Source organism: Clarias gariepinus, chromosome 19 (genome assembly GCF_024256425.1).
Source record: "Clarias gariepinus isolate MV-2021 ecotype Netherlands chromosome 19, CGAR_prim_01v2, whole genome shotgun sequence".
NCBI classification, from domain to species: domain Eukaryota; kingdom Metazoa; phylum Chordata; class Actinopteri; order Siluriformes; family Clariidae; genus Clarias; species Clarias gariepinus.
This window is the reverse complement of record NC_071118.1, coordinates 14,255,189-14,283,062: the sequence shown is the minus strand read 5'-3', so window position 1 is coordinate 14,283,062 and position 27,874 is coordinate 14,255,189. Positions and strand designations below refer to the sequence as shown.

At 35.8% G+C, this 27,874-nt stretch overlaps 1 protein-coding gene across 2 annotated transcripts in view; it reads right to left on the bottom strand.

Moving 5' to 3' along the window:
* Positions 1–27,874, bottom strand: part of rai14 (retinoic acid induced 14) — a 55,824-nt gene that overhangs the window by 9,469 nt on the left and 18,481 nt on the right. For both annotated transcript variants that reach the window (XM_053478198.1, XM_053478199.1), the window contains exons 3-9: positions 17,824–17,954; positions 15,919–16,007; positions 14,715–14,779; positions 9,411–9,468; positions 7,787–7,857; positions 1,206–1,312; positions 927–1,114 (exon numbers count right to left, since the gene is read on the bottom strand). In XM_053478198.1, the coding sequence (XP_053334173.1) occupies positions 927–1,114; positions 1,206–1,312; positions 7,787–7,857; positions 9,411–9,468; positions 14,715–14,779; positions 15,919–16,007; positions 17,824–17,954 (709 nt within the window). The remainder of the gene's footprint in view (positions 1–926; positions 1,115–1,205; positions 1,313–7,786; positions 7,858–9,410; positions 9,469–14,714; positions 14,780–15,918; positions 16,008–17,823; positions 17,955–27,874) is intronic.

The window sequence follows — 27,874 nt, the reverse complement described above, 5'->3', positions numbered from 1 at the left end:
ATCGCTCCAGGAGCAGATTTAAAATATGTGTTGACCACCACAAGATGGCACTGTTGAGCCTGGGTGGATTTGAGAGCAAGTCATTTGTTTGAAATTAAAGATAAGCACAACAAATGATTCAAGGATTTTATAAGACATTTATCTTCTGTCCTCTATACATGTGAACATTTTAGAAGTGAAATATCACACTGAGTGCTTTCATTTCATTTCCTTTTATTGTTTGTAGTTCCTCACATGCTGACTCCTTTCTTGTTGAACTTTTTTTTTCCTGCTTGTAATTCAGCATGGGATTTTAATACTTGTATAAAATGTACAACGTCTATAAAATACTTCATTAATTCAATGTAATATATTTCAGTAGATTGCGAAGGATTGGCACCCTGTCTGGAGCGTCCCCTAAGTCTCCTAGGACGAGCTCCAGGGCCCCCTGCGACCCTCTACACAGAGTCAAACCCTTGACAGACTTTAATGAGTTGCTTTTTTATCAGGTAAATCTAGAACTCAAAAATAATAGCTTTACAATATGCAAAATGCACTGCATCCCCATTATCCTGGCAAGGAACCATGCCTGATTAAAAATTAGGATAGTTTTAAACACCTTAAGTTGTTAGCCAGGATTAATTTGTGAAAAAATGAAGTTGTCTTTTTTCTGATATCACCCAAATGAAAATGAGTTCCCTGTTGAATCTGGTTCCTCTCCTTTTTCCTATTGTTATAAGACAATATAGCCCTTAGCTTGCTCGCAAGGGACAAACTGATCATTATAAGTTATACACATTTCCTCACATTTTTCCTTAGTTGTTAAGAAACTAAGATGGCTCAAGAGTCACTTGTATGAGTCATTTGTATAATGAGGTGCATTAGAGCTGTCATTCAGATCCCACATGGTAGTATTGTTACTGTGCATTTGACATAAGGATAATCACCTGACTCGGCCAGGTGGCGCTGCAGGGCAGTGTTGATGACTGCGCAAACTTCCGTGCTGCCTGACAGCTTGGCATAATGCAGCACATCATGTCCTAGTGAGTCAAGCAGGTGTAGATCGGCTCCCCTTTGCACGAGAAGATCCACGGTTGCCACGCAGCTGCTCTCTCCTGCCAGCATGACAGCACTCCTGCAGAGTTACACCAAGTATTGAAGAAAGATATTAAAGGAAAGAAGAACACAAATCTGACAGAACGAGCGAGCTGGACAAGCAGATGCACCTGCCATTCCGATCACAGGTGTTGATGTTGGCTCCCCAGTCCAGCAGGATTCCACAGACCTCTGTATGGGCATATCTCGCTGACAGAAGCAGGGGTGTGGATCCATCCTATAAAAAGACAAGGTGAAAAACTGGTGAATAATTATAAGCAAAATGATACACTACCGTATAACCAATAAGATGGTTTTAGCACAATCATTTGGTGCTTTTTTATTTTATTTTTTACATAATAATTTAATAACTAATAAAGCGGCAAGGTGTGGTAGAGGCTAGTGCTGTGGCCTTGCACCTCCAGGATGGATCCCAGTCAGGATCGATTCCTGACTCGAGTCTGTGCACATGTTGAATGAAAACTTCAGTTTGCATGTTCTTCCCTGTCCTTGATGGGTTTTCTCCGCAGATTAGACATGCAGATTAGACTGACATTCCCAAATAAATAAAGTCTCCTGGGATAGGCCTTCTGCAACCCTGCAGACAATAAGCTACTTTTCTTCTTTATGTACTTTTTTTTTTTTTTTTTTTACAATGTTTCTACAGCATATTAGAGGAAATAAAACACTGTTATAAGATCTTTTCCCCATTTTTACTTGGTAAACCGTAAATTGTTCTAAAGGAGGAACTAAAAATACAAGACCACATGCACCAAAGCATTGAAATGACTTAAATTAAAGTGGAAAATAAAGTCCCTTTCAGTTTGCTGATGTGAAAACCAGGCTGGAGCTGGAAAATAATTGAAAACCTAATGATCACTTTCAGAGACAGTCATAGTTTCAGACATCTTAGGTAACCAGTAGTAGAATGGACTCTAATGCATCTCAGAGAGGAACACATTCTTGTAATAAATCTTTCTTTGAACCAAAGTCCCAACAACTCAAGAATCCGGATCTCAAGCAAAAATTCTAATCAAGTAACATCTCCAAGTGCAGGTAAAAGCAGTTATCTACGATAAGTGGGTTAAATAGCAAATCATGTAATGTGCACATTAGTCATTCCACCAAAGTGCCAGACTTGCTGAGGTGGTTTCTGAGTCTGTGTGACACACTTATCACTTATAAATGTTGATGTCACAGGGATAAAAAGAGCTGCTGCCACTTTTACCTCAGCACATTATTTGGCGTCACTCCACACCGGCATCGGGCCCGAGGAGGAGGCACAGAATGAAGTGTAAAAGAAGCAGTACAATTTAAACTGCTGACTTTTCTGAATCCTACATGACAGGATTTAGGGCAGACTTAAAGTTGCAGTAACTGGAAACTTACACTCATTTTTCAGGTGCATCTTATGGAAAAAGAGTAGCTATGCTTAAACTACAATATACAGTATTCAAGTACAGTATACAAAGTGGCGTCTGACTGTAGTGTGCCTATATTATATTATTATTATTACATTTTTATATTTTTAATATATTATATATAATTTATTAATATTATCATCATATATATTATTATATATACGATATTGATCTTCCCTTTTGTTCAGCGCCTGAAGGATCAAAAAGCAACTTTGTTGCCACACTAGAAACTAGTACTGCCTGATAAAATATTAATAAATAAAAATACATAAACATCAGCATACACATTGGAATAAATGAAATTAAATCTCGCTATATATATATATATATATATATATATATATATATATATATATATATATATATATGTATATATATATATATATATATATATATATATATATATATAATACCGAATGTTTCCTTATATATATTGTTCCTCTGCAATTAACATGCAGACGTTAAACCGTTATTGTTGCACTATGGTTCCACTTTTTCTCTGATGTTATTTTAATTTACTTGTATTAATGATACATATTTCTTTGCGTGTGATTTGTTTAGTTTCGAGTGTCTGATCTTTATATTCAATAAAAAAAGCATGAATTATAATAGGTACTTTCCTATTATTTTCCACTAATTCCCTCCTGTTCATTGAGCCCCACCAGTCATGTCTGCATTCCCCACTAGTGGGGCGCGCCACACACTTTGAGAACCACGGGCCTAATCATGTACAGTAGATTAAACTGGAAAAAAAATCATTTTATTTTATTAAAATTAAACTAGTCTTTCATCTGCCCGAAGGTTAGAAGGTTCATGCCGATAACAAAGCAGGAACATGGCGTCTCATCAGACGCACGTTTAGCAGGGATGAGCTCGGCCTTTTGCTGCACAAATGAACAGAACGAAAGCTCAGGAGTAACCAGCAACGCAACGGATATGATATTCATTGGAGCATTCCAGCAACTGCAATACATTATGGACATTAAAACATATACTCTTAGGATCAACTCCTCAATACATCTCCAGCTCCTCTTAAACAATTACACATTACTGAACAAAAATGTTATACGTTTTACACCAAACTCAGGTATATACTGTATATATTTTAATGAAGAAAATAAAAGTCAGTAGAAAATAGACACTTAATTTTATAATCTACAAACTACATGTCAAATTTTTATCACTTTCAAACGTAATTAAAAATTAAAAGAGGCATTTTAGTATTATACTGTATTTTTTAAAACATTTTCTAATTCAATATACTGCTGAAAATATATATATATTTTTTTTATACAAGTATTTATTTGTATTCCACCTTTTCGACAATCTTTTCCTCCCAAATTGTAATGTTACCACCGCTATGAATGTGTGACTATTAAAGAAAGATATAAAGAAAACTTTTGACTAATTATTATTATTACTCCTATACTACTGGAAGAAAAGGAAACAAGTTTTTGCCTCTTACTCCTTTCTAGAATAAAATATAAGATCCATGAACATACATGAATCATCCATTTCTATAAAAGATCCTTACCCCTCCAGTGTGAATGGTGTCAACTTTTGATCAAAAAGTAGAATGCAAGACATATCCGAATAAATCGAGTTCAGCTCCAATTAAATAATAATCCATCTTCATGCGGGGAAATTCTTTATGCTACATAAGCTGAAATCTTGCTGAAAAAACATGTTGCAAGTCTGACACCATTATCCGTGAATATTAAAATGCACTTACATACAGTATAAAACCAGAGCTAATGCAATGTACTGGTTTTATATGTTACGAGTAAAAATCTAAGTACATTTTAAAACTCTTGAGGTAAACTTCTTGATGTCTTCTTCTTTACTGATGTCTTCAACATCATTATCTCATCTCATCAGAATCTGAGGTTGTGTGCATCTATATGGGGCATAATATAGTTAAATAAACTGTTATCAAATGCATTTTTAACACCTGGAGTCAACATTAGAGCAGTTATCTTATTATTTGTCATGAAATGCACACTTTTCAATTAAACTGCTTTTCACTCAGTTGTCCAATTACTTCTATGCATGTATAAAAAAAAAATCTCTTGAAAGTATCCATTTAATCTCATTGCTCCATTTCTGTTAATGCAGTCAATGCCGGCCACGATAAAAAGCCACCAAAACAACCAGTACATCACAGCCTGCCACGTATGCGGCTAAGCACGGCTAAAGTTGTTGATCTGACCTCCAAATTCCCCAGATCTCAATCTGACCAAACGTGCATGGAATGCACCGGACAAAGAAGTCCAAACCATTAAGGGCTCACTGCGCAACTGAGAGCACCTAAATGATTTGCCGCTAATCTTGCGGTGCCAGACACCAGAGCATACTCCAAGAGGTCTTGTGGAGTCATGCCCCGAAGGGCCAAAGCTGCCCCAGTGGCACCAGGGGAACCCACGCAATACTGGGCTTAAAGTTTTACACTTTAATGTTAGAGATGATAAGTGTATATGCAAACATACATGAAACAAGGAACTGCTGCATATGACTGTCCCAGTAAGAACTGCTAAAACCAAATGCTGGTTTTGTTTAATTAAAACGTTCAAGAATAGCTCCATAGTTAAAAAAAAAAAAAAAAAGGGATGTTTTTGGTTTCTTAACAAAAATGATTCGTAATTTTTTTTTAAATAAACTCGGGACAGGAAAATATGACAGTCAAATGCATTACTGGTTGCTGTTGACTTCCTTAAGTTCTCCCAAACGCTTTTTGTGTTGCCATCTGATAATAGAGACTTCCTTCCTTATTAAAACATTCTTGTGGTGTTTGTTCAAAATAAGAGATACACAGGCATGCTAAAGATTAGCAAGCTGGCATCCATGCTTTCACTATTTAAAAATAAATGACAATAATTTCCAGATGTGTGCTTTAGGCTCAAAATTTTGACTTTGTATCAAACAGGAATTTAAGTCAACTTGCAAAATGATGAAGATGCAAACGAGTGAGAGATTTGCTCAAGTTGTGAGGTTGCAACAGTAGGGAATGATTAAGTGTTTGGCTTCCAGCAGGGAGAAGAGGCGATAAGAAGGGAAGGTAACAAAGCAACAGGACACAAATGTGCAAAAACACTCATTTTTGGGGAATGACTGGAGAGCGGGGACTCATTTAACATGGGTGTAATTGTAGTTAGAGCACTGCAGTGTGGCACTTCCTCAATGACGGACATGTGAAAACAGAAAATCAAGTTCATTATAGTCTCTGCTGGGGACATGCACTCATTTTGCCACAAAGAAAATGGGCAGCGAGAGGCTTTTTTAATGAAAGACAACTGCTGTGTTTCAACTACATTAAATAAAACATCTGGTCATTTAAAGCTTCTCCCTCTGCTTTTTCGTTTGCTTTAAAACATCCCCCAGCTCTAGTATTAAATATGTAGTGAGCACTTCGGTTACACCAGCCTTTTTCACTTTACCTTATCTAACCTCATTTTAACTACTTTACGGCATTAAGGTTTCCTACATATTGCATCAGGACCCAAGTCTCATGCAATCATTCAAATATTAGGGTTGAATTATTACTGATGCATCTTATTCCAGCTCTCATATTCAAAGTTGGTTAGGGCCTCCGAGTGGTGCAGTGGTAAAGTGCTCGCCCTATCATCCAGAGATTGTGAGTTCGATTCCCAGGTGATGCTGTAACCCCTGGCAGCCGGAGGCCTGGAAAAAGTTGTTAGGCCAAGCTCTCTCAGAGGGCAGGGATGAAAGGTACTTGGTGCTCTCACATTAATTACGGCTCTACAGCCAATCAGGGGCATCTGTGAGCTTACACAAGCGGAAGGAGCAGATAGCGCTGTCCTCCAAGTGTGTTACGCCGCTCCCAACTGTGCGTGAGTGAGCAGTTCGAAAAAAAATGTAAATATTTTTTACAAAAAATCTTAAATAAATATCCAAGGTTGCGCTGTATAAATATTTTTTTCATGGCATGTTTACTACATTTACATACCTTTTTTTTTTATTTCAAGGGATAAGACTCGTTGTAAAAATAATAAATATAATAGATTTAGATATAGATAATATAATTCATAATAAATATAAATCGCTTTTTGTTCTGCATAAATAGTTAGATTTCTTCTATGACTCTCATTCACTCACTCACTTATCTTCTATACCGCTTTATCCTGTATTTAGGGTCGCGGGGACCTGGAGCCTATCCCAGGAGGCTTAGGGCACGAGGCAGGGTACACCCTGGACAGGGTGCCAATCCATTCTGTGATGTTAAACACTTAAAAATAAGTATATACCAACATAATTCTAAGTAATATTCAAAGTGTCAACACTATGTTTTGCAGAAACATTAACAAATAATAGGCAAATCCAACATATAACACAACAAGTTTAAGCTAAATAGGCCATAGGAAAACTTAAATATAGCTATTTTAGTAGAACATAACTCTTTATATACATATTTTTTCTAAGAGACACAACATACAACTCAGAGGTCCCATAAAGAGCATCTGTTAATTCTTCAGATGAAATACCCCTTAGGTAAAGAACACTCAGAGCTAATCAACAAGCCAGGAGCTGGGTATGTTCTTATACAGTATGAGGTCACATTTAAGGTTAAATCCACTTGGCTTGTTTATGCGAAAGAAAAAAACTTTTTGTTGGTTTGTACACACACGCGTGCAAAATCCATATAAGGCATCTACGTTACCCTTGGATTCTCTATGCTTGGACTAATTTAAAGTTTGACATTTGAATTTATATGTTTGCATTTAGAATCTGGATTTTATAAAAATCCCATAACCATAAGCTGTAATTCTGAATTGAAAAGGCAAACTGTACCCATGCAAAGTTCATAACAAAAAAGAAAAAATGTCAAAAATAATAATACTGTCAGACTCCAAGCTCCTTATTAAAGTAAATGGCTTTGGTGTAGAAAATTACAGCAAGAATCACCGAGTGCACTGGGCAGAAACCAGATAGGAAGGAGCTCAACAAGTGGCCTAATGCCAACCAGAAAAAAAAAACAAAAAAAAAAAACACAGACATAGCAAACTCCGTCTCATGGAGACCTCATGTCTGCCATTGGGAAACTCGATTCAGCCTAAGAGACGCGTCAAACCCCAAGAGACGCAAGTCAGCGCGAAGCGGTCTGTTTGTTATGGCACATTTGAGGTAAACCACAGGCCCTTGGATTGTTCTAATAAAGTGTGGAAAAGTGAAAGGAACTTTAACAGCCTTTACAACTCTTTCATGAAAATGTTTTTTTTTTCATGAAAGTCTCAACCATAAAAAAAAAGAAGAAAAAAAAAAGATTTTATACATACCATATCCTTTATATTCACAGGACACTTGTGCTCACACAGGAGTTGAACAATGACAACATTTCCATTTGCAGCTGCAAAAGAAAACAAACAAAAGATTTTCATATTCCACAGAGATGTTGTGCTAATGAGAATCTCAGTTCTTGGGCGACGGTTTGTAGCAGTGCAGTGTAGCAATCTGTTCTTCAGTTCTATAGTTATTATAGTCCCTACCTGCAAGTAGCTGTTTTCTGGAATAGAAAAAAAAAAAAAAACAAAAAAAAACATCTTTTTTTTTCTTCCGTCATATCCGAAAAAGAAAAACACGGTGATGAGACTAAAAAGTACATTTATTTCTCTATATACCCCCTTTTCTACGCTAATGGACATATCACAAGATTTTATTTCTGCTTGGCTACCATAAAGATTACCAAGAAAGTTTTTCTCAGTACACCAAAGCCAAGACCAAATACTGCCTGCTTCACATCTGAACACTGGCCTTCTAGGAACTCCTTTAATGGACCAAACATGTGGAAATAGCAAGTTCAGGACTATAAGGGAGAGGTGGAGGTAACTTCCAGGCCAGTTCCTATAACCGACCAGTGGTGTTCGTGCAGGCCTTCCACTCAATGAACGTTAACGGGAAGGACTGCAGTGAGCTCCAAGCCACTTTGACTGGAATCGTCAATCTCGGACCAATAGCCTTCTTTAAAACATTTGCACCATTTAGATTTTTGACCATGAAGTTTTCCCAGTATGCCGAAGCCATGACCAGACTGCCTGCTTCACGTCTGAACGCTGGCCTCCCAGAAACACCTTTAATGGCCCAATCATGTGGAAACGGCTTGGAGTAAGGTCAGGACTGTAAGGGGTGTAAGGTGTCACTCAATGACATCGGCTGGGATCATCATTCACGGACCTACAGGTTTCCTTAAAACATTAGCACCATTCAGGTTTTTTACTTTTACTTTAATTTTATCACCTGATACAACCTGAAATTTCCTCTGAAAAAATAAACTGGACAGTGCACACCCACACAAGAGACAAACTACAAACAACATCAGTTACTCAAATGCTAACATGAACGTAGGGTAATGATTGTATAGCGCATTACTGTATTTAATTTTGTATTTATATATCACAGCACTTCATTACATTATTGTGAACATTGTGGAAACACTCAGCAGTAACACTAACATACAACGAAAAGTATAAGCTGTTCTTTTAAAAGCAACCATCAGCTATTTCCTTGATTGAAAGGCAGCCTGGAAATAAAATGGTGAGACAATGTGGCTGATTTTCAACTCTTCTTCTAAAGAAAGAAGCACTAAATAAAATAATAGCATTTCATCCGGCAGCTTGGACAGTGATGAAAAGAGTCTCCATTTTAAGCAGGTGCAATGTCTATTTGTCAGCACTTCTGCTATTCAGAGGGAGGAAAGGGACTGGATGGTGGACAGTTTGGTTGTCAAAAAAACATCCAAACAGGACAGCAAAGACACTAAATGACCAAGCACCTAGCCATCCTGGTCTCTAATCAGTTATCAAGTGTTCTCTTATTTGGCAGAAATGAAAGTTGACAGACACATGGAACTTTTTGACAAGAAAAAACTATTAAAAGTTCCTTAAAACCTTGAACGTTTCTTACCTGCATGATGAAGTGCAGTCCTCCCGCTGCTGTCCAGAGCATCTATAACACATTTACTCTACGGGAAAGACAGAGTTACATCAGGAACGTGCGCAAAAGCTTACTGAATCGGTCACTTTATATACCTGAACTTTAAATTAAATAAGCATAAAACTTACATTTCAATTTCATATTATGTCTTGTTTTATAGTATTCCTCCAGCAGGTGATATATAAAAATAATCAAAATATAAATTTTTACTGTTTGCTACAGTGCATCAAAGTAATTGCACTGGTTTGCCCCAATATTACTGTATTTGGCTGATTAAGACTAACTCTGCTCTACAACAGTGCTTCAATACCATAATGTATCTCGTTGTAGAAAGTGAGACAATTTCTCTGCTGTCATTGGCACTTATTTCTCTCAAAAACAGCTGTATCTTTCAGTTTGTCTTTTCTTTTCAGTCGACTCTGAAACATTTTTTGTTAGTTTGTCACTGGTTCGGTTTGCTGTCGTCACAGTAAAGTTATTTGTGATGATTTTTAACCCTGCTAAATAAACAATATATTTAATTATAACACTGTTTCTGTGATCACTAATTGCTTAATTAAAGAATCTTTGTAACTCCTCCAAAAGTACACATAGCACCACAGGGGAAAGTCCAGTCTTAGCCACTGTGAAATGCAAGACAATTTAGAGGCACCTCACACAATCCACTTCAAAGTGAAATGTCAAAGAAAAAAATAGAATTCAAACAATTTTTTTTTTTTAGTGTGCAGAATAACAGAACGCAATTATGGGAGCAAAATTTCAATATAATCCCCTGCTACACTAATGCACCTATCCCAGTGTTTTAATTAGTGTTTGGATACCATCAAGTTAAAAAGTTCTCTTAGTATGCCAGATCCATAGCATGCTCCACGTCTCTAATGCTGGTCTCCCAGGACCTCCTTTAATGGCCCAAACATGTGGAAATCACTTGGTGACCATGTTCCAGGATTGTACCTTGCCCCGCATTTGTACCTTGAAATTCTGGAATAAATGCATTAATGTAGAGAAGTAAAGGTAGTTTTTACTCTAATAACTAAAGCTAGGCAATATTAACTCAAATCAATATCACACTTAATTAAACATTGTACCTTGATTATAATTAATGAATTTGAGTATTATTATTATTAGTTTCTGCACACATAGTTCACTGACAAGGTTTTTACTGTAAATATGCTATTGACTATTAAAACTCAATTAGAAATCTTTTTCTTCTAATAAAAGAGTTCTCGTCAGTATTGCTCCAATGTTGAACAATGCGGAGTCATGTGACTACACACATGTAAGTACAGTATGTTTCTAAGGAGATAGCTCATGAACACACAAACAGGAAAATATTAACATAATTAATATAAACAAATTTTATATTAATAAAAAATTGATCTAGATTTAGCTCTGAATCCTCAATTATTTGTCCACCCTGCTTATAACGGTCAACTGTTACTCTGCACGAGCAAAAGTCCAGATTTGATTTGAACGTTCAAACATGACATATGGCTCATAGTGCACTATATTTATGCTGTTGGACAAAATGGCGCCATAAAAAAAGGTCACGTTCAGATGAAAATGTTTTAACTTGGTAATAAATAATAATAATAATAATAAATTTTAGGCTGAAAGCAGTAATGTAACAAAATTCTTTTATATATGCTGTTTTAAAACTTGGGTAAATTTCCAGTATGTCCTTCAGACTGTGTACACACATGTCTAAAAAGAATACTCCACTTTTTACTTCCTATGAAATGACCAGCAGAAATAACTACAGAAAAAAAATCATCTCGTCCGAATCGGCGCACTGAGTTTCTAACATGGCTACAACCTTCAGACAGCCATGTGATCTACTAATGGATGAATGAAGTGGATTAAAAGAAATGGACCTTCAGAACGGAATTAAATGGACATATGGACGATACTAGAAAAACAATAGATGAAATGGATTAAATTAAAGAGATGAATTGAATGACAAATGAAAGGATGCATTGATTGAATAAGTTGGTGGAATGGAAGGATGGATGAAATGCTTAATAGGTGGATGGATTGAATTATCATGATGGAACCAGACCAAAACCAGCATGCAAGTTTAAAACTACAAGAGCGAGTCAGGTTCAGATAGCCCATTTCCTTGCCTCTTTTTTGGTCTTCCAGGATATCCGTCTCAGAACAGCTTCAAAAGAAGATTCTCAGATATAATATCAAATGAAGTTACTTAGTTTAGTAGGTACAACTGAACATTGAATGAACACCATTATTCCAACTAGAAATGCAAATAGTGTATAAAAAATGGCAATGTCAATACTGATGAGATTTACTTTGCTGTACAGGCTGAGCCCAAAATGGTGCATGTGTACACATGCAGAACAGTGCGGTTCTGATTGGCTCCAATTCAATTAATTTTTTTTTGTATAATGCTTTTAACAATCGTCATTGTCGCAAAGCAGCTTTACACAATCATAAGAATTATGGAAGTTTGTATGTAATGTGAACGTGTATGAATCAAAAATTATAATATTAAGATCCACATTATGATTTTAAATGAAAAGACAGAGAGACACTGGACATTCAGCAGGGGACACTGATGTATTATGTTTCTATCACAGACCAAATAAAATGCAGAACTGCAACTGAATAGAAGAGTGAAGCAGCTGTATAATCTGCTTCCATTTGGAACTCTTCAACAAAGACACCTTAAAAAAAATAAATAAATAAAAAAATCTGCCTAAATCAGACCATTTCTGCAGTAAATCATCTCATCTGGATGCTAAGAATTGCTGCTGCAATCAAAAAGACAATTTGCGCTCAGCGTCTCACGACTCATACTGCACACCTTTTTACAATATTATGTACTTTTAACCTTTACTCATCTGAACCTGTACACTGTTATTAAAAATAAAAAAGAGCAGGTGCAACCCAGAAAAATATCCTTTTTTTTTGTCTGATTCCTCTTAAGATGTTCTATTTACTCTAATCTCAGGGAGTTTTTTTCCTTCTGATAGATCTGCTTTGCTCAATAAAGACCTAAATCTGTATCAAGATTTTAATAAAGCTGTTTTTCGCTTTGTTTAATAGTAAAATTGTGCCACACAAAACCAATTAAAATGTATTTGAATTTATTACTAAATAACTGCCTAAACTAAAATCTAGTTGTGTTAAACCTAAACAGCCAGCAGTTGCACTCAGCATGGTCTCACATTTTGGCTTCATCAACAATCCACATGACCACATTATGAATCTTATCGCTCATTCATGCTGTAAAACTTCATTCAGAAACAATGTGGTCATTGTTTTTCACACTGAATTTCCACAGCGCACTGTGACAAAACAAGCAGGAAATGCATGCAAGACAAGGCTGGACCAGCCGTCATGGGGCACATGATGACCCACAAATTAATTGCTTTTTCCATTAAGCCCTGACTTTCTGTTACAGTCTATTTGTTGTCTATGCACTAGAGGTTGAAAAACCTACAGGGGTAGGAAGTAATACCATATAATTAATATACCATTCTTTAACTATCCTGATATCTGTTATTTACTTTTATTACTTATTTCCATCTTTTAAAGAAAAGCATTCTAAATTTAATTTACTTTTTATTTTTTTTACAATTTTGTACAATTTTACATCTACGTTTTTTCTTTGTGACTTTTTAGGCATCGGACATCTTGAGAGAGTTGAGCTAAATTTCTAACAAATCTAAACTTTAACAAAAGTCAGTGAAGATGACTTATACCATCCATAGGCATTCTGATACTGTATAATTCTAAAACTTGAAAAAAAATGTTTTGATACTAAAATCTCACTCAACATAATCTAATTCACACTAATAAAAAGACAACATCTAAAGTCAGCTATTTTTGGGATTTAATAAAGTGTGTGCAGGCCAGCAACCTGAGTGAACAATGCCATATACAGTAAGTAAAGGCTAAAAATAAAATATGAGGGTGTGTTAAAAATTATACGCATTCTTATATTTCTCAATATAATCTCCTTTTTTCGAATACACTTCGTCCATCAGTCAACAAGCTTTTGTGTTCTCTCATTTGGAGAAGTTTTAAGCTGAGCCTTTTCTTTGGTCTGTGATGGAGGATGGTTCCGTTCCATTCTCTGCCATTGACTCTCAGGCTCGTAGTGATGAATACATGTCTTCAAACAAAGTTTGGACCGACACTCTAATGAGGTGACGGTTTCTTAAAGAGAATCATTGCTGGTGACGAGACATCAAAACAGTTCTGTTTATTCTTTTCCGTGTGTTGTTTCGGTATCCGGTATACTACCCTCAGACCACAAAAAACAAAACCATTGCACACTTTTTTCTTCTTTGCTGCAAACCACGAGTGGGGTATGCAATTTGGGTTGCACCGCAGTTACAAATGACTAGATGTAACACATTCACACCTGCACAGCAGTGACTAAAGAGTCAGTAGCCTTAAACGGAAAGCATTAATAAGACAGTCCAGCCAAAAAAAGTTTTAATATAACCAGAGTGCGGATAATTTTTTATTCACCCTCCAAGCAGGTTTGCAGGTTTGCAGTGAAACCATCGATTTTATGAGCACTTTGGTTGTGCGAGAACCAGGACTTTGTTTCCTTTCCACCCATGGTATGCTTCCTGGCACCTTGTGTACATTTAAAAATTTTTAAAGCATGTCCACTGACACGGCTTTGCATGATCAGGGTGGCAGTCCGCATGCCTTATATTAAAGATAATGTCACACGATGCTCCTAATCAATAAACAATAAGTAGTTCATTTATTAAAAAAAAAAAAAATCAATAAGGAATACTTTTATACCATATTTTACTAATACTCTACTGTATTTATGGATTCCAATTCATCATTGTAATTATTCTGCTACTTTATAACAGTGTGTGTATGACAGCAATTTGTATTGGAATAGCTAATATCTGACAAGAGGAATATTTATATCTCACTGTTGTTACATATTATTATTAATATATTATTAGTATTATAAAGTATTACTCTGCTTCAAAATATATACATGGGGCATTAATAAAACTGAAGATAGTATGAAAGAATTAAAATCAGCAGTGCATATAAAATACCGACTAGAGTCCTTATCAACACAAACAGAAATAACACAAAATCCAAACAAACTAGTGTGTGTTAGACAATGCAATACAATGAAAAAAGAAAAGAACTAAAAAAATTTACAAATCTTTAAAGTTTTAAATACTTATTACTTGAATACTGATGCAAGTCCTAAAATATAAGCAAGTATATTGAGAAAATTCTAATATAAGCATTAAAATATAATACTTTTACCTGTATGAGTTTTTTGGCACATTCCTGATAGTTGTTTTTGGCAGCAAGGTGTAAAGCACTAAAACCTAAAAAAAAATTAAGAGGGGAGGAAAAAAACAACAATGAATTGCCTCAAAATAGCTTGATTCAACACAACACTGGAGGATGTGCGAGAAACCTGTTTTAATGATATTTTAACCAGTGTTTTATAAAAATGCAGACTAAAAAGAAAATAATAAGCACTTTATTTTTACAGCACAACAATTACCTTAGATTAAATCTGATTAATTAATTAATCATTAACTCATTAAAAATGCAAAGTAGCTTTTTTGTTTAATTTAAGTAAAATGTTAAACGCGTTGTTTAAACACTGCCCTTTTTAAGTGAGAAAACTATTGTTAGAAAGAACAGGCTACATTTTACTAATCCTATTCAATTCAGTTGTGAAACTAAGTCAAATTGTGGCTTAGACACAGTATGGTGATAATATTGTCATCGTCTGCACCCTTTTTTCACTGGATCATGCCTTGAGATGGTTTTTATTAGGGATGCACCGAAATTTCGGCCGCCGAAAATTTTCGGCCGAAATAGCATTATCGGTTTCGGCCGAAACGTAAGAAAGCGCCGAAAATAAAAGCCGAAATTGTCGCCACGCCTCTCCCATCCTCCCGTCTCGTTCGCGCTGTCATTACGCATCAAACGCGGAGTATGTCGGCGGTTTGGAAGCACTTCAAAGTTTCAGATGAGGACAGCAAAGTTGCAATATGCAACATTTTTTTAATACAAACAAAAAGAAAATATTTTAAACATGTTTTTTAATGAAGCCATTTTCGGTTTCGGTATCGGCTTTCGGCCAAGTGCATCCAAAAATTTCGGTTTCGTTTTCGGCCCAGAATTTTCATTTCGGTGCATCCCTAGTTTTTATACTTGAATAATTCATACATCACCGTGTGGCTTAACAAAAACATTCCTCTGAAATTGGTCAAGTACAGAGACTAGACTGAAATGAGAACCAGGAGTCCTTTAGGAAGCTTGGAGAACTATACCTTAAGACTACATTTAAAAATATAAGAAAGTCTTACTTTTTGAAAGCAAAGTATGAAAAAACATGGGGAGACATGGTATAAATAATAACATACATAGTTACTTATGAAATACTAAAGTAAGCAGGAAGAAAGCAGTAGGAAATTGTGTAACAACAAAAAAAAAAACCAGGTTTCCTAACCTGAAGCGTCCACTACAGACACATCAGCTCCATGGGCAAGGATGATGGCGAGACATTCGGCCTGACCACGCGTCACTGCAACATGCAGACTAAAGAAGAGGGGACACACCTGAACATTACCAACTCCTGACATGCATAAATACTTTAAGATTCAACATTTACAGGTCATTTAAATTTACTTTTATAAACGATGGCAGCCAAAAGCATTGAGACAAAAAGAAAATTTAACTTTTAATGACGTTCTTAAAAATGTTTTACAATGGCATTTGAGATAATCAATTATTTGTTTTTTATGCAATAAAATCAATGTTTAATATACCTTTTTTTTATTCTTCAAAACCTGCAGAATCTATGCCTGCTTGCTTGTTTCATAAAGATCATATACAGAAATTTGCCACAGAAGTTCTCAAGTCACTTGAGAATTCCCTAATTTAAGCCGGTTTTGAGCAGAGGTGGACACAAAATGTAAAAGCCCTGCCACTTATTTGTTGCTGAGCTAAACCAGCTGATTCTAATTAACACAACTTCAGCCAGATAGACTTGAACTAATTAGTGACATCATCTGTTATGTGCACAGGGAGAACTTTAATGCATGACATGTGTTGTATTAATACTTTCAGCCACCACTGTATAAGCATAATAATAGGAAAATGTATTAGTATATTAAAAACGGTGAGTCATTTTTGTTTACCTATTTAGCTAAGGTTTCTATCCAAACTGATTTACGGATGAAGGTCAGATGAAGATATAAATCAGCAGGTTAATGATTTTGGTCAGGGACTTAATTTATAGTAACAACCAGGCAATCAATTAAAGCAATCATCCAAAAAAAAAAAAATCAATTTAACTCAGACTCGGGCTGTAACACAACTATATGTAAAGACATAAGCCATTCTAGCTTTCATATTTGTTTTTAATTAAATTAAACCCTTAAACAACAGCTTTTAATTTTAAAATGGTCTGGTCAATGGAGTATGAAATTAGAAAATTATAAATCATGTCCAGTTTTAATAGACCATTAATTATTGATGAATTCATTCTTCATTTAACATTCAACATTTAAACTTGCTTCCTTCACATTTTGTGCATGCATACACTTGCATCATACAGTATATTTAACATATCTACAGACATGAAGTGCTTTCAAAACTGTGTCCTTCCTGTTGCTCATTCTTTCTTGATGAAGTTCAGATGCAGTATCACTGACCTGAAAAAATTTGTCCTCTGCACAAATGGCCGACAGCTACTTTATTTCTCAATCACATGGGTCTTTTATTGTTATAAATTTATTAGTGATTTAAAACTTGACCGAATACACTGTCAAGACTAGACCACGAATTTCAATAACACACTGATTTACATAGCCGATTGTTATTAATGACTTGACAAAGTGATTCAAAGCGAAATCAAATAAGTCAAAATGATTTGCAATTTAATTAAGAGAAAAGTAATGACATCATATAAAATGGGATGTGTTAGCTTTTTTAGGGTCTGCAAATGTTTTTACACAAAGGTAGTACATACTGTACAAAAAAGGCATTTAGTTTTTTAAAGAAAAGTAAAAAGCCTGTATCCCAAATGACATTTTTATAATTTGTGCAATTTTTTACTTTTATTTCATCTTTTAGCCTTCTTGTCTTGCACAGTAGTATTATACTGCTGTTCTTGCTTTTATGTAATAAATACTTGAAGATTCCATATACTGTGCATATGGAGTGCTGCTTTATGATGGAGAGGTCATTTTATGTTTTTTTTAGCTTTGAGCTTTCTTTCCAAGCAATGTTTGCCTTTAATAAACAGACAAATTTAAGCTTTGCTGACACACTAGCAGGAGAGAAATTTTCCTTAAGAACATATTTAAAATTTGTATCAATAAGGGAAGCCTCTGGTCCTCCATGTACTTACGCAGACTTGCCCTCGCCATCCAGTTTGGTGGCACTGGCTCCTTTCTTGGCCAGGAGCGAGGTGACCTTCTCCGCCTCTCCATGTTCCACAGCACTCAGGAGACGCTCGTCATTTTTGCTCCATTCGTTGGTCTATAAAACATAAAACAACAGATGGGTTTCACAGCATTCACACTGTCTTAGAGCTGATGAATAAAGGAGTTTACATGTTTATCTTTCGTAGGAATAAATCAATAATATTTAACATTATGCAATTAGTTAGAATGGACGGCAGAATCATTTCTAAAGTGCCAAGGATCTATCTGTCAAATAGTCATGCCTTACATTTCCAACCACATCAGTTCCTTGTAGTTTTCATGAAAACACACTGAATTGAATTTTCAGCAAATTGACGCAGGTGGAGATTTTGTCACACCTTGCCATTTCATCAAATCATCACAGCTTGAAATCCATCAGTCCTCACTTTAGTGTTTTATACCATTTAGAAATGTCTCTTGGAGCCTTTTAAAAACCGCAGATTCCAAGATCTGTTCAAGCAACTAAATCAAAGTCAAAGTTATTGGGTGGTGTAGCCACAAAGACCCAAACTGTCCCCCTCAGCTGAATGAAAACTAGTTTGAACAACACAGGGATCACAGTAACAAGAACAACACAGGGACAACATGGACAAAGGCCTGACATGCACCAGAAGCTGCTGGACACCAGTGTCACTGTCTACCATGGACTGAAAGGCTGTGGTCCAAGAAGGAAGCTCCTTACCTGCAATTATTTAAAATATGTCATTTAATAATAAAAATTATGTCAACTGTTACAACACAAGTCAAAAAGTTTAGAAATTTTACAACATATGATGCACACAGTACTGTGCAAAAGCCTTGCGATGCCCTTCATTTTTGCTTTCAAAGAGCCAGACTTCCTTGTATTTTAATGTAGGCTTGAGGAAAAGTTCTCAATGTTTCCTGAAGGACATTTTGTCTCTCATTTCTGTCAATTATTTGTCTCTGATTTTCTGTCCAGTACCTGACCAGTTCAATCTATTAATGTAATTTGCTTGTTAAGGCACACAGAGTCCTTCAGGCATCAAAACATCTAACTAAAGGCATGACATTACATTAGCAACCAATTTTTTAATTGTATCTTTAGGCACTTGGCAGCCCGCAGCTGTAAAACATTTGATCCCATTTCTTTAAGTTAATGTATAGTAGTTATTTAATTTAATTTGAAGAAATGAGGGGTGGCTCAAGACTTCGCCACAATGCTGTAGCACAAAAGAAGTAAAAAATAAGGAAGATGAGGACTGGCACAATAGGTGCACTTTATTAAAAAATATTAATATCGTATTGTCCAGTGCTCATCTCCACCCACTAATGTATTCATATTTTGGTAACTTGCAAGGTCACAAACTACGACACAGGAAATTAAGTGCCTATATTAAGCTTGATTGATAATGATCCAAACAGGAAAAATAAATTACAATGAAAGGAGAACCACATCAGATCAAAGGACTCAGGCAAAAAAAAATACTGATTTAAAGTCAGAGTAACCCACTGAACAGGAAGAAAGAAGTGAAGAGCTGCAGAAGTGAAAGCAACCCAGGGTCAACACATTTTCCTGTCCGAGCACAAAACACTGAGAACAGACGACCTGAACACGCATGAGGCTTCAGAACTTTTTTTTTTTTTTTTTTTTTGCCCGTAGGACATTACACCAGATGACTCAGCATGCAAGAGTTGGTATATGACTGGGTGACATGGCAACATGTTTTATTTTAGGCTGCGTATAGCATGGAGAGGAAAATAAACCGCAGGGGTGAGCCGAAAAAACACGGGAGGTCTGTTAGTGTGTTGCTATTTATGGAATGCAACAGGACACGCCTCTCAAATAGGACACGAAAAACTCGCCTCTCTATTTTATACACAACTTCAAACTGACTGCTGTCCAAAAGCATGGACCAGCTGGTGCAGCAAAAAGTCAGCAGCAATAAAATAAACTCATTGCAGTTCATTGGAACTTTACACTATGGAGGTTATCGTTTCAGATATGCTTGTTGAACAAATACATTTTTCAATTATTTTATTAGAGAATGCACTCGCCGTTTCAAGAAGACTGCAAAAATGTTTGTGCAATGAGCCTTTCAACAAATTTGATTCTCAGAATGAAAATGTGTATTTTAATAAAACAAGACGTAAGTGTTGTCTGTAATAGACCTGACTAACAAAGAAAAAGGGTGCCATCCCACTGGCATAGCAACTGATCTTGCTTCGTAAAGTTACTTGTGATCTTTGTGATAGATTGAGCTACGAAAAACTGCAGAAAAACTCAAATATCACTTTCTGACATACATCTAAACAATTTTCCATGAAATTTTTAATTTTATTAGAACCCGATCACTGTCCAGTGAAATAGAAACGGAGTAAGAAATCTAAAGTCACTAAAGGCCTTGGTGTTTATAACGCAGTGGAAATTCCCGTTGTCTATTTATATTTCCTCTCATCGCTCAGCCTTTTGCGCTGCTACATCCTGGCATGTGTGGAATAGGTGTAATGTAACTCGTACTTGTGACCTTTCTGCACCCTCTTTCACCTCATACCTGAAAGCGGCATTTTATGAAATGAATTTTTAAAACGGGCACATGAAACAGATTTGAGAACACATACTGTATCCTATGATGCAATTAGAATTTCTGCAAGTGAAAAAATTTTAACTAAAAATAAATATATTAAATGTCATTTTCTTTATTTTGATCAGGATTTTAATCAGATGCTTGCGTATAAAAATAAACAATTTCCAATTTTCTCCCATAATTTCATGGCACTACGGCACACCCCCATCAAGCCTACAACCACCAAGCAGGGAGGGGGAAGGCTATCAAATGTTTAATAGGTATGTTTTAGAATATGCTTGCTTACAGTACATACTGTAGGGAGCGATGTAATGCGCTCAGTGAATAGTGCTATTTATTTATTTTACTTCCGTGAGCTCACAGACGTCCATTAATTTGTATGATAATTGCTGGATCGCCACCCATTTCTCACCTCTGAGAGCTTGGTCAATCAATTACATAAAAAAAACTAATCTCTTATCCATGAGCGTAGAACACACATAATACATTCAATGTAATTTACACCCAAAGGCTTCTGGATCACAAGCATAGGTTTTTTAAAACAAACAATAAAAGAAACAATTAGAACTTTATTAATCCCAGAGGGAAATTGCTCAATTTTCGCATATCCCAATTAGGAAACTGGGGTCAGAGCGCAGGGTCAGCCAGCTTACAGCGTCCCTGGGGCGGATAGGGTTAAGGGCCTTGCTCAAGGACTCAACAGTGGCAACTTGGCGATACTGGGGTTTGAACCCCCGACCTTCCGATCAGTAACCCAGTAACCCACAGCCTTAACCAACTGAGCCACCACTGCAAAGCAAAAGTGTTTGATTCAAAAACATCTGATTCAACTCAAAAACATCTGATTCAGTTTTTTCAGTCCACATTTTCTCACTTGCAAACTTGATTTTTACTTGCTTATAAGGCGTGTGCTCTCAAACTGTTTTATGTGTTTGCATTAAAAAGACAGTTTTTTTTCATAAAATACAAATTTTTATTATTTTTATACCAAGGGCTTAGTCAAAACATGACAAAAGCTTTCTTCTTTTCATCCTATTAGTCTATTGACAAAGTACATATCAAAGAAAAAACATATCAGTGAAACTTGCTAATGTATTGACTTTGGTTTTATGCTGTGCATAATTACTAGAGACTGAGGGAAAAAAAATAGATGAAGCTATGTACAGTATAGCATTTCTTTTGTGTGGAGATTCATGTATCCCCACACTGACTCCAATAGTGGTTTGTTGAAATATTTTTGTAATTTATGTGTATACATTTGAAGTAATAAAACACTGAGGTTTTTCTATAATTCTACAGGTGGTGCACTCTAAACTATAAACACATGAGGAGGCAGCACAGTATCCAGTGGAGTCCAAGCAATTGTTTGAGTTTGTTTGGATTTTTTTTACATTTATAAAATCATGATATTTACAACATTGCAGTACAAATTGAATCAGAGATCTAGATATCGTAATAATATCCAACCGGTTTACAAAGCAATAGCAACATTTATTGTGAATGTCATAACGAAACATTCATTTATTGATTATTTTATATGTTGACCAAAATTAGTTGAAAACAGGTTTACTGCCAGTATAGGACAAAAAAAAAAGTCCATAAAGATCACCTAAGTACTAAGCCTCTAAATAAATAATTTATCATTTATTCCATGATTATTTCATGTTAACTTCTTACACACTATAACATGATGCGTTTATTGTACAAATGAGTCTTTTCACTCCGATTAGGGTAGCATGTGAGAATATAAATTGTAAGGTTTTACACGAGTTATCTTAATCCTTTATTTTAAAGGTTAATTTAATAATTTAAAGAATCACATATTATATGTTCTTCCTACTCCTAATGGATTCTCTGTAAAGACATACAGGCACACAGCTACACAGAAATTTCAGTATGAACTTAAGTGATTTATTAATGATGACGCAAATGTTCTTTTTTTCCCCCTCCACGGTATTTTTAAACCCTCCTTCGTCTTTGGGTTCAAAACTTTTCTTTTTTTTTCAATTTTGCCTTTTCTGTAAATTTTACTTTGGCTCATGCAGCTCTGGCCCCTAGTGGATACATTCCTGTGATTGTCAGGTACGAAGACAGACACCTAAGTGAGCAAAGTGTATCCATGTTCAGAGGTATCTGATTTGCATGACACATTGTAGTTTATACCTTTAATGAAGCAATAAAGGACAATATTAAAAATGTATTACATACAACAGTGTCTCTTGTGATTTTGCTCAGGAAAAAGGAAAATGTGCAACTTGAAACTTTTTAAACAATGTCCACCGCATCGGTTTATAGCCTAGCGAGTCTCACCGTGAGTAATGTTCACCATGCATACAGGAAACCATATCAATTCCTCAATCCCACTTCTAATCTAAATATTTATCTTTTGCTTATCTTCAAATGCTTCGTTTCTGGTCAGAGTTAAGCTAAAAACTAACAATATTCAAGTAAATGCACTGCATTCCGAAACTCTAGTGCATTTACAGTAACTACAAGCCCCCAACAGCAACCAGCGAATCAAACCGCTCTGTAAATCAAACTCCACTTAAACCTCATCAGGAAGCGGGAAGCACGGAAAAAAAAAAAAATCACCTCCACCCACTGTTTAATGTAAACCTTTAACTGTTATCTGATTGAAGTCTCTCTCAACACCAACAGACCTATCTTTCTAAACCTAAAAATAACTGGCCTACACAAACACTTGAAAATATGAACAAAATAAAAGTATAAAAAGTAGGGAAAAAAGGATGGGATACATTTCTTTATGGACATCTTATCTAAGGAAAAGCACATTTCCTAAAAACATCCAAACAGTCATTTACTTAAAATAGCTTTATATCTAATCTAAATAATCACTATAACATCATTAAAGGAAAAAGGTTGCCAAAAATGTTAAATTGCCCCAAGTATAATGAATCAGTAAAGATGTATGACTGCAGCTACAGCACCACTTCCAGCTAAGGAACTTAAGGCCCTCTAAAGAAGATGCCTTTTTAGTATATAGAAATACATTTATATTAATTGCAAACACCATTATGCAAACCACAGATAGCATCACCCACCCGAGTCTGTAACTGTCTCATCAGTCTAGACACCAAACTATGACTTTATGACTTTTTTTGTCTATATTTATTGATGTGCCGAGTGTTATACAGCTTTAAAAACTTTTATGGCATTTTATAGCCGCCCTTATCCATAGGACCTTACTTTCATCTCATTTATACAACTGATGAGTTGAGTGTTACACCCTTTTGATCAGAAGTCCAATGTCTTAACCACTGATCCACTGTTACATCAGCAAGTCACATAGCCATTACTTACCATAGGGCCGTTTCCCTACCGTTTTTATATATATATATATATATATATATATATATATATATATATATATATATATATATATATATATATATCTGTTTTATATATAATCTGAATGATGGTAATTGGTTGTACAGATTGGTGAAGACTGATTACATTAATATATATATATATATATATATATATATATATATATATATATATATATATATATATATGTAATCAGTTCAATATTTTCTATAATTTCATTTCAGAAACTGATGAACTGTTTTTTTATATTTACAGTAATTTTTGCCCTTTTAACATCTTTAATAAAATTTCGAGTAACATTTTCGACTTCACCAATCTGTACAACCAATGACCATCATTCAGATTTAGGTCACATTTGCGTCAACCTTCCCCACAGATACAACAACTATGACTATGGTGGGAGACACATTTCCGCATTTATTTTTGCTAAAAGAAAATCCAACTTTTTTCCAGAAAATCCTTTGTTGCAGTCATACTGGCAGCTTCTAAACAATGTCTGAGATTTGTTAAGCCGGGGTTGCCTGATCACAGACAAAATTCCACCTTGGCAGTTTTCATGCTGAAATACCTTCTATAAAATTTGAATAGACAATAAAACTTGCATTGTGTTGCAGTTGTTATAGCGTAACCTTTTTTAGACATTTGTATCTGGTAGGACCACTATATGTCCTAACATCATACATCAGTACTGTATGTCACAGTCATGGCCAAAATTGTTGGCACCCCTGAAATTTTTCCAGAAAGTATATCAAGTATATATCACAGACTATGTTTATTGTTTATATGTTTATTCTCTTTGCATGTATTAGTAAAGCAAATTTGACATAATGTCACACAAAACTCCAAAAATGGGCTGGACAAAATCATGGGCACCCTTAACGTAATATTTGGTTGCACACCCTTTGGAAAAAAATAACTGAAACCAGTCACTTCCTATAAACATCAATAAGGTCCTTACACCTCTCACCCGGAATTTTGGACCACTCCTCCTTTGCAAACTGCTCCAGGTCTTTCATATACTGTACACACACACACACACACACACACACACACACACACACACACACACACACACACACCAACAAACACACACCAACAAACACAAACACGCACACAAACCCAAACTGCACAATGTTGAAGTGGTAGCTACATGCTCTCCTTACATTTTAGCAACATTAGCCTTTGAAAAGCTAAAGTGCTGAAATGCAGACACCGGACATGTCTCGGCTGATCGCCTACGTTTGAAAGAAGAAGAGGGAAAATATTCCTTTAACAAAAACGGCACTTGTGCTGAAAGCTCAGGTTCTTGCGCCGGAACGAAAGCCAAATGGATCAAGTGCTCACCAAACAACGTTATGGCGTGTGAACCAGTTGAAGGACTGCTCGCCTTTCAGACCAGCGGCCTCTCATATTCCCGGGCTGAGGCAGTCCTGCTTGAGAAAAGGCCGGACTTTGACCTGAATAATTCCGTTTTATTCTCACTTTCACTTGAGCGCTAGTAAAAAATTCATATGGATATAAAACATTTTTACACAAACTGCTGAGGAAATTAAATAAGGCTCCAACATCTAGGCATGAAAAAAGATTATTCACTAACAAAGTCCTTAAACAATGTGCACACTGTAATGTCTTACCACCTTAAATCTTTCAGTCAGTCTCTTCACCGAGTATAAATATTCATGAGCAAAACAAAAAGCTTATCAATATTGATGTTCTGACAATTGATTAAAATTGTGAATTAGCTTAATATTTCTCCCTCGGGTTTTTCCTCCATAATTTAGTCTTGGGCAATTCTGACCACCATGTCAGTTCTCTCCCATCACATCACAGCCTTCACTTAAATACCTGGAAAGCTATCACATGCTTCCTCCAGGACATGCTGCGGATTCTGCGCACTCACTCTGAAGAAACGCTAGCCACCCTCTTCTACATAGAGATGTTCATGATAGGCTAGCGTCACAGTCACTGACAGAGGAGAGACAGTAAGCCTCCATATCTGTCAGAGACCACAGGATGTTTTGTCCTTTTGGACTCCCATGGCTGGCTGGCTGGCTGGGATTCTAACTCATGATCTCAGGAAGACTGGGAAAACGCTTTTCTATAGCAGCCCTTACAAGCAAGGCTAATTTTAACGGAATGCAAGTTTCTGAATCACGATTGACATGGGCTGGTGAGATAAAGAAGCCTGGCTATGAGTATGAGAAAAGAAATCAAGCATAATTCTGAAATTCTGGAAATTTTTGATTGGTTTAATGTGTTGCAGTGGAAACAGCTTATTTTTTCAATTTTCAGACAAATAACCGTGCATACATCTGTATCACCATAGATCATGCCAATGACTGAGTCGATTATGTTGAACAGTGTGAAAAGAACTACAAAGCCCCTGTAACTGCTTTTAGTTTGTAACTGGTCACTTCAATAGTTACACCTTGATAGTACTGGGTTGGACCACCTTTTGCCTTCAGAACTGCCCTAATTGTTTGTGTACCTAATAAAGTGGCCAGTGAGTGTAATTTTTTATTTTTTTTTTGCAAAACATGGCACTAATCTAAAATGTTTTTTTTTTTTCCATTATCATATCCTTAGGTCAAAGTGTCTTAAACATCCATTATATCTAATTAATAGAGCCACATCCATGTGATACATTGGTAAAAATATTAGGTAGAAGTCAGTCATTCTGCATTACCTCTTAGCTCTCTGCGAGAGCCCTATCTCTTAAGAACCATATAGAAAAGAACTAAGGGGAACTGCAGAAGAGGCCTGGAGAAAGTCTCTGTCCGGATAAACAACAGCTGTTAAAATCACTCCAGATTACCCAAAAGCCTCTCCACCATTTGTCATGAAGTTAACTGCAAAAGCAGTCAGAATTTCCTTGAGAAGTCATGTAGCCTCTCTCATGTCGACCCCCACCCCCACCACCAAAAAAAAAATATCAGTGTAAAACTGCAGTGCTACGACATACCAGACAAAATGCTGTTCAATGTCAGGCAGAAACCATTTACCATTAAGTGTATGTACACAACTGGGGCAGGAATGCACCCTACCGCCTAAAATATGCACTGGGACATGGTTCAAGGAGAAAAATGTTACGTCTGAGCAACGCAGCGATAAATATCCATCACAAGTTAGCTACAGTAACCTCAAGCTCTGACCTGCTGACATCAAACATGACCTGGTTGACAGACTCCAAATTGTCTGTATAATATGGGTTGGTTCATAGTGAAATAATGAAATGATAAATACATGGTGAGAGAGTACTTCCCAAGCACAATATTGTTACTTATACAGCTACGTTAGTCACACTAACTCACACGCTTTATTAACCCATTATTACATTACTTTTGTCCCAATTAAAATTCTCTGTATGCATACATAACAATGTTAAAGGTCAAATCAAAACAAAAAAGTGACAGTGACAGCAGTTTACCAAAATATAAAAAATATTTAAGTAAAAATCAGCTCAAATAGTTAAAAAAAACAGACATGACATAGTGCGGTTTTGACCTTTGACCCTTTTGATAGTGTTTGCTGTGCCCAGTCCAGGATCAGCATTACACTAATAAAATTAACTTGTGAATTGATTAATTAATTGGTCCACAGATTTTCTGTTAAAAACAAAGGAGTACACAGTGTACAATTAACTGTTACATTCACTCTCTAAAAAGTTGCTTACTCCAAGTATCACACTTATATCCAGTTTGAAATATTTACAGTCGAACTGGTCAACAAGGTTATGCTGCGTCACTATGCAAAACTCTATAAAACTCAAAATATCATGTATATATGTGGTAGCAAAACAGCTTTACATGATACATTTAAGTATGAAAGGCAAGCAGGTTTTTAATAATTAGTCATAAATTCTCAATGATGTCCATGTGGATCATTCTGAGAAGAATGCAACTTTTATCCAAGAACTAACAAGCAATACAGTACCAGCTATTAGTATTAGCAGACATGACGACTAACAAATGAATGCAAGTGATCCCAGAAAACACATAAAAAAAAAAAAAAGTGCACTGAAATACTTCATCCAGTACTAAACATCCATCACCACATCCCACCATACTGGCCCTCCTAAACA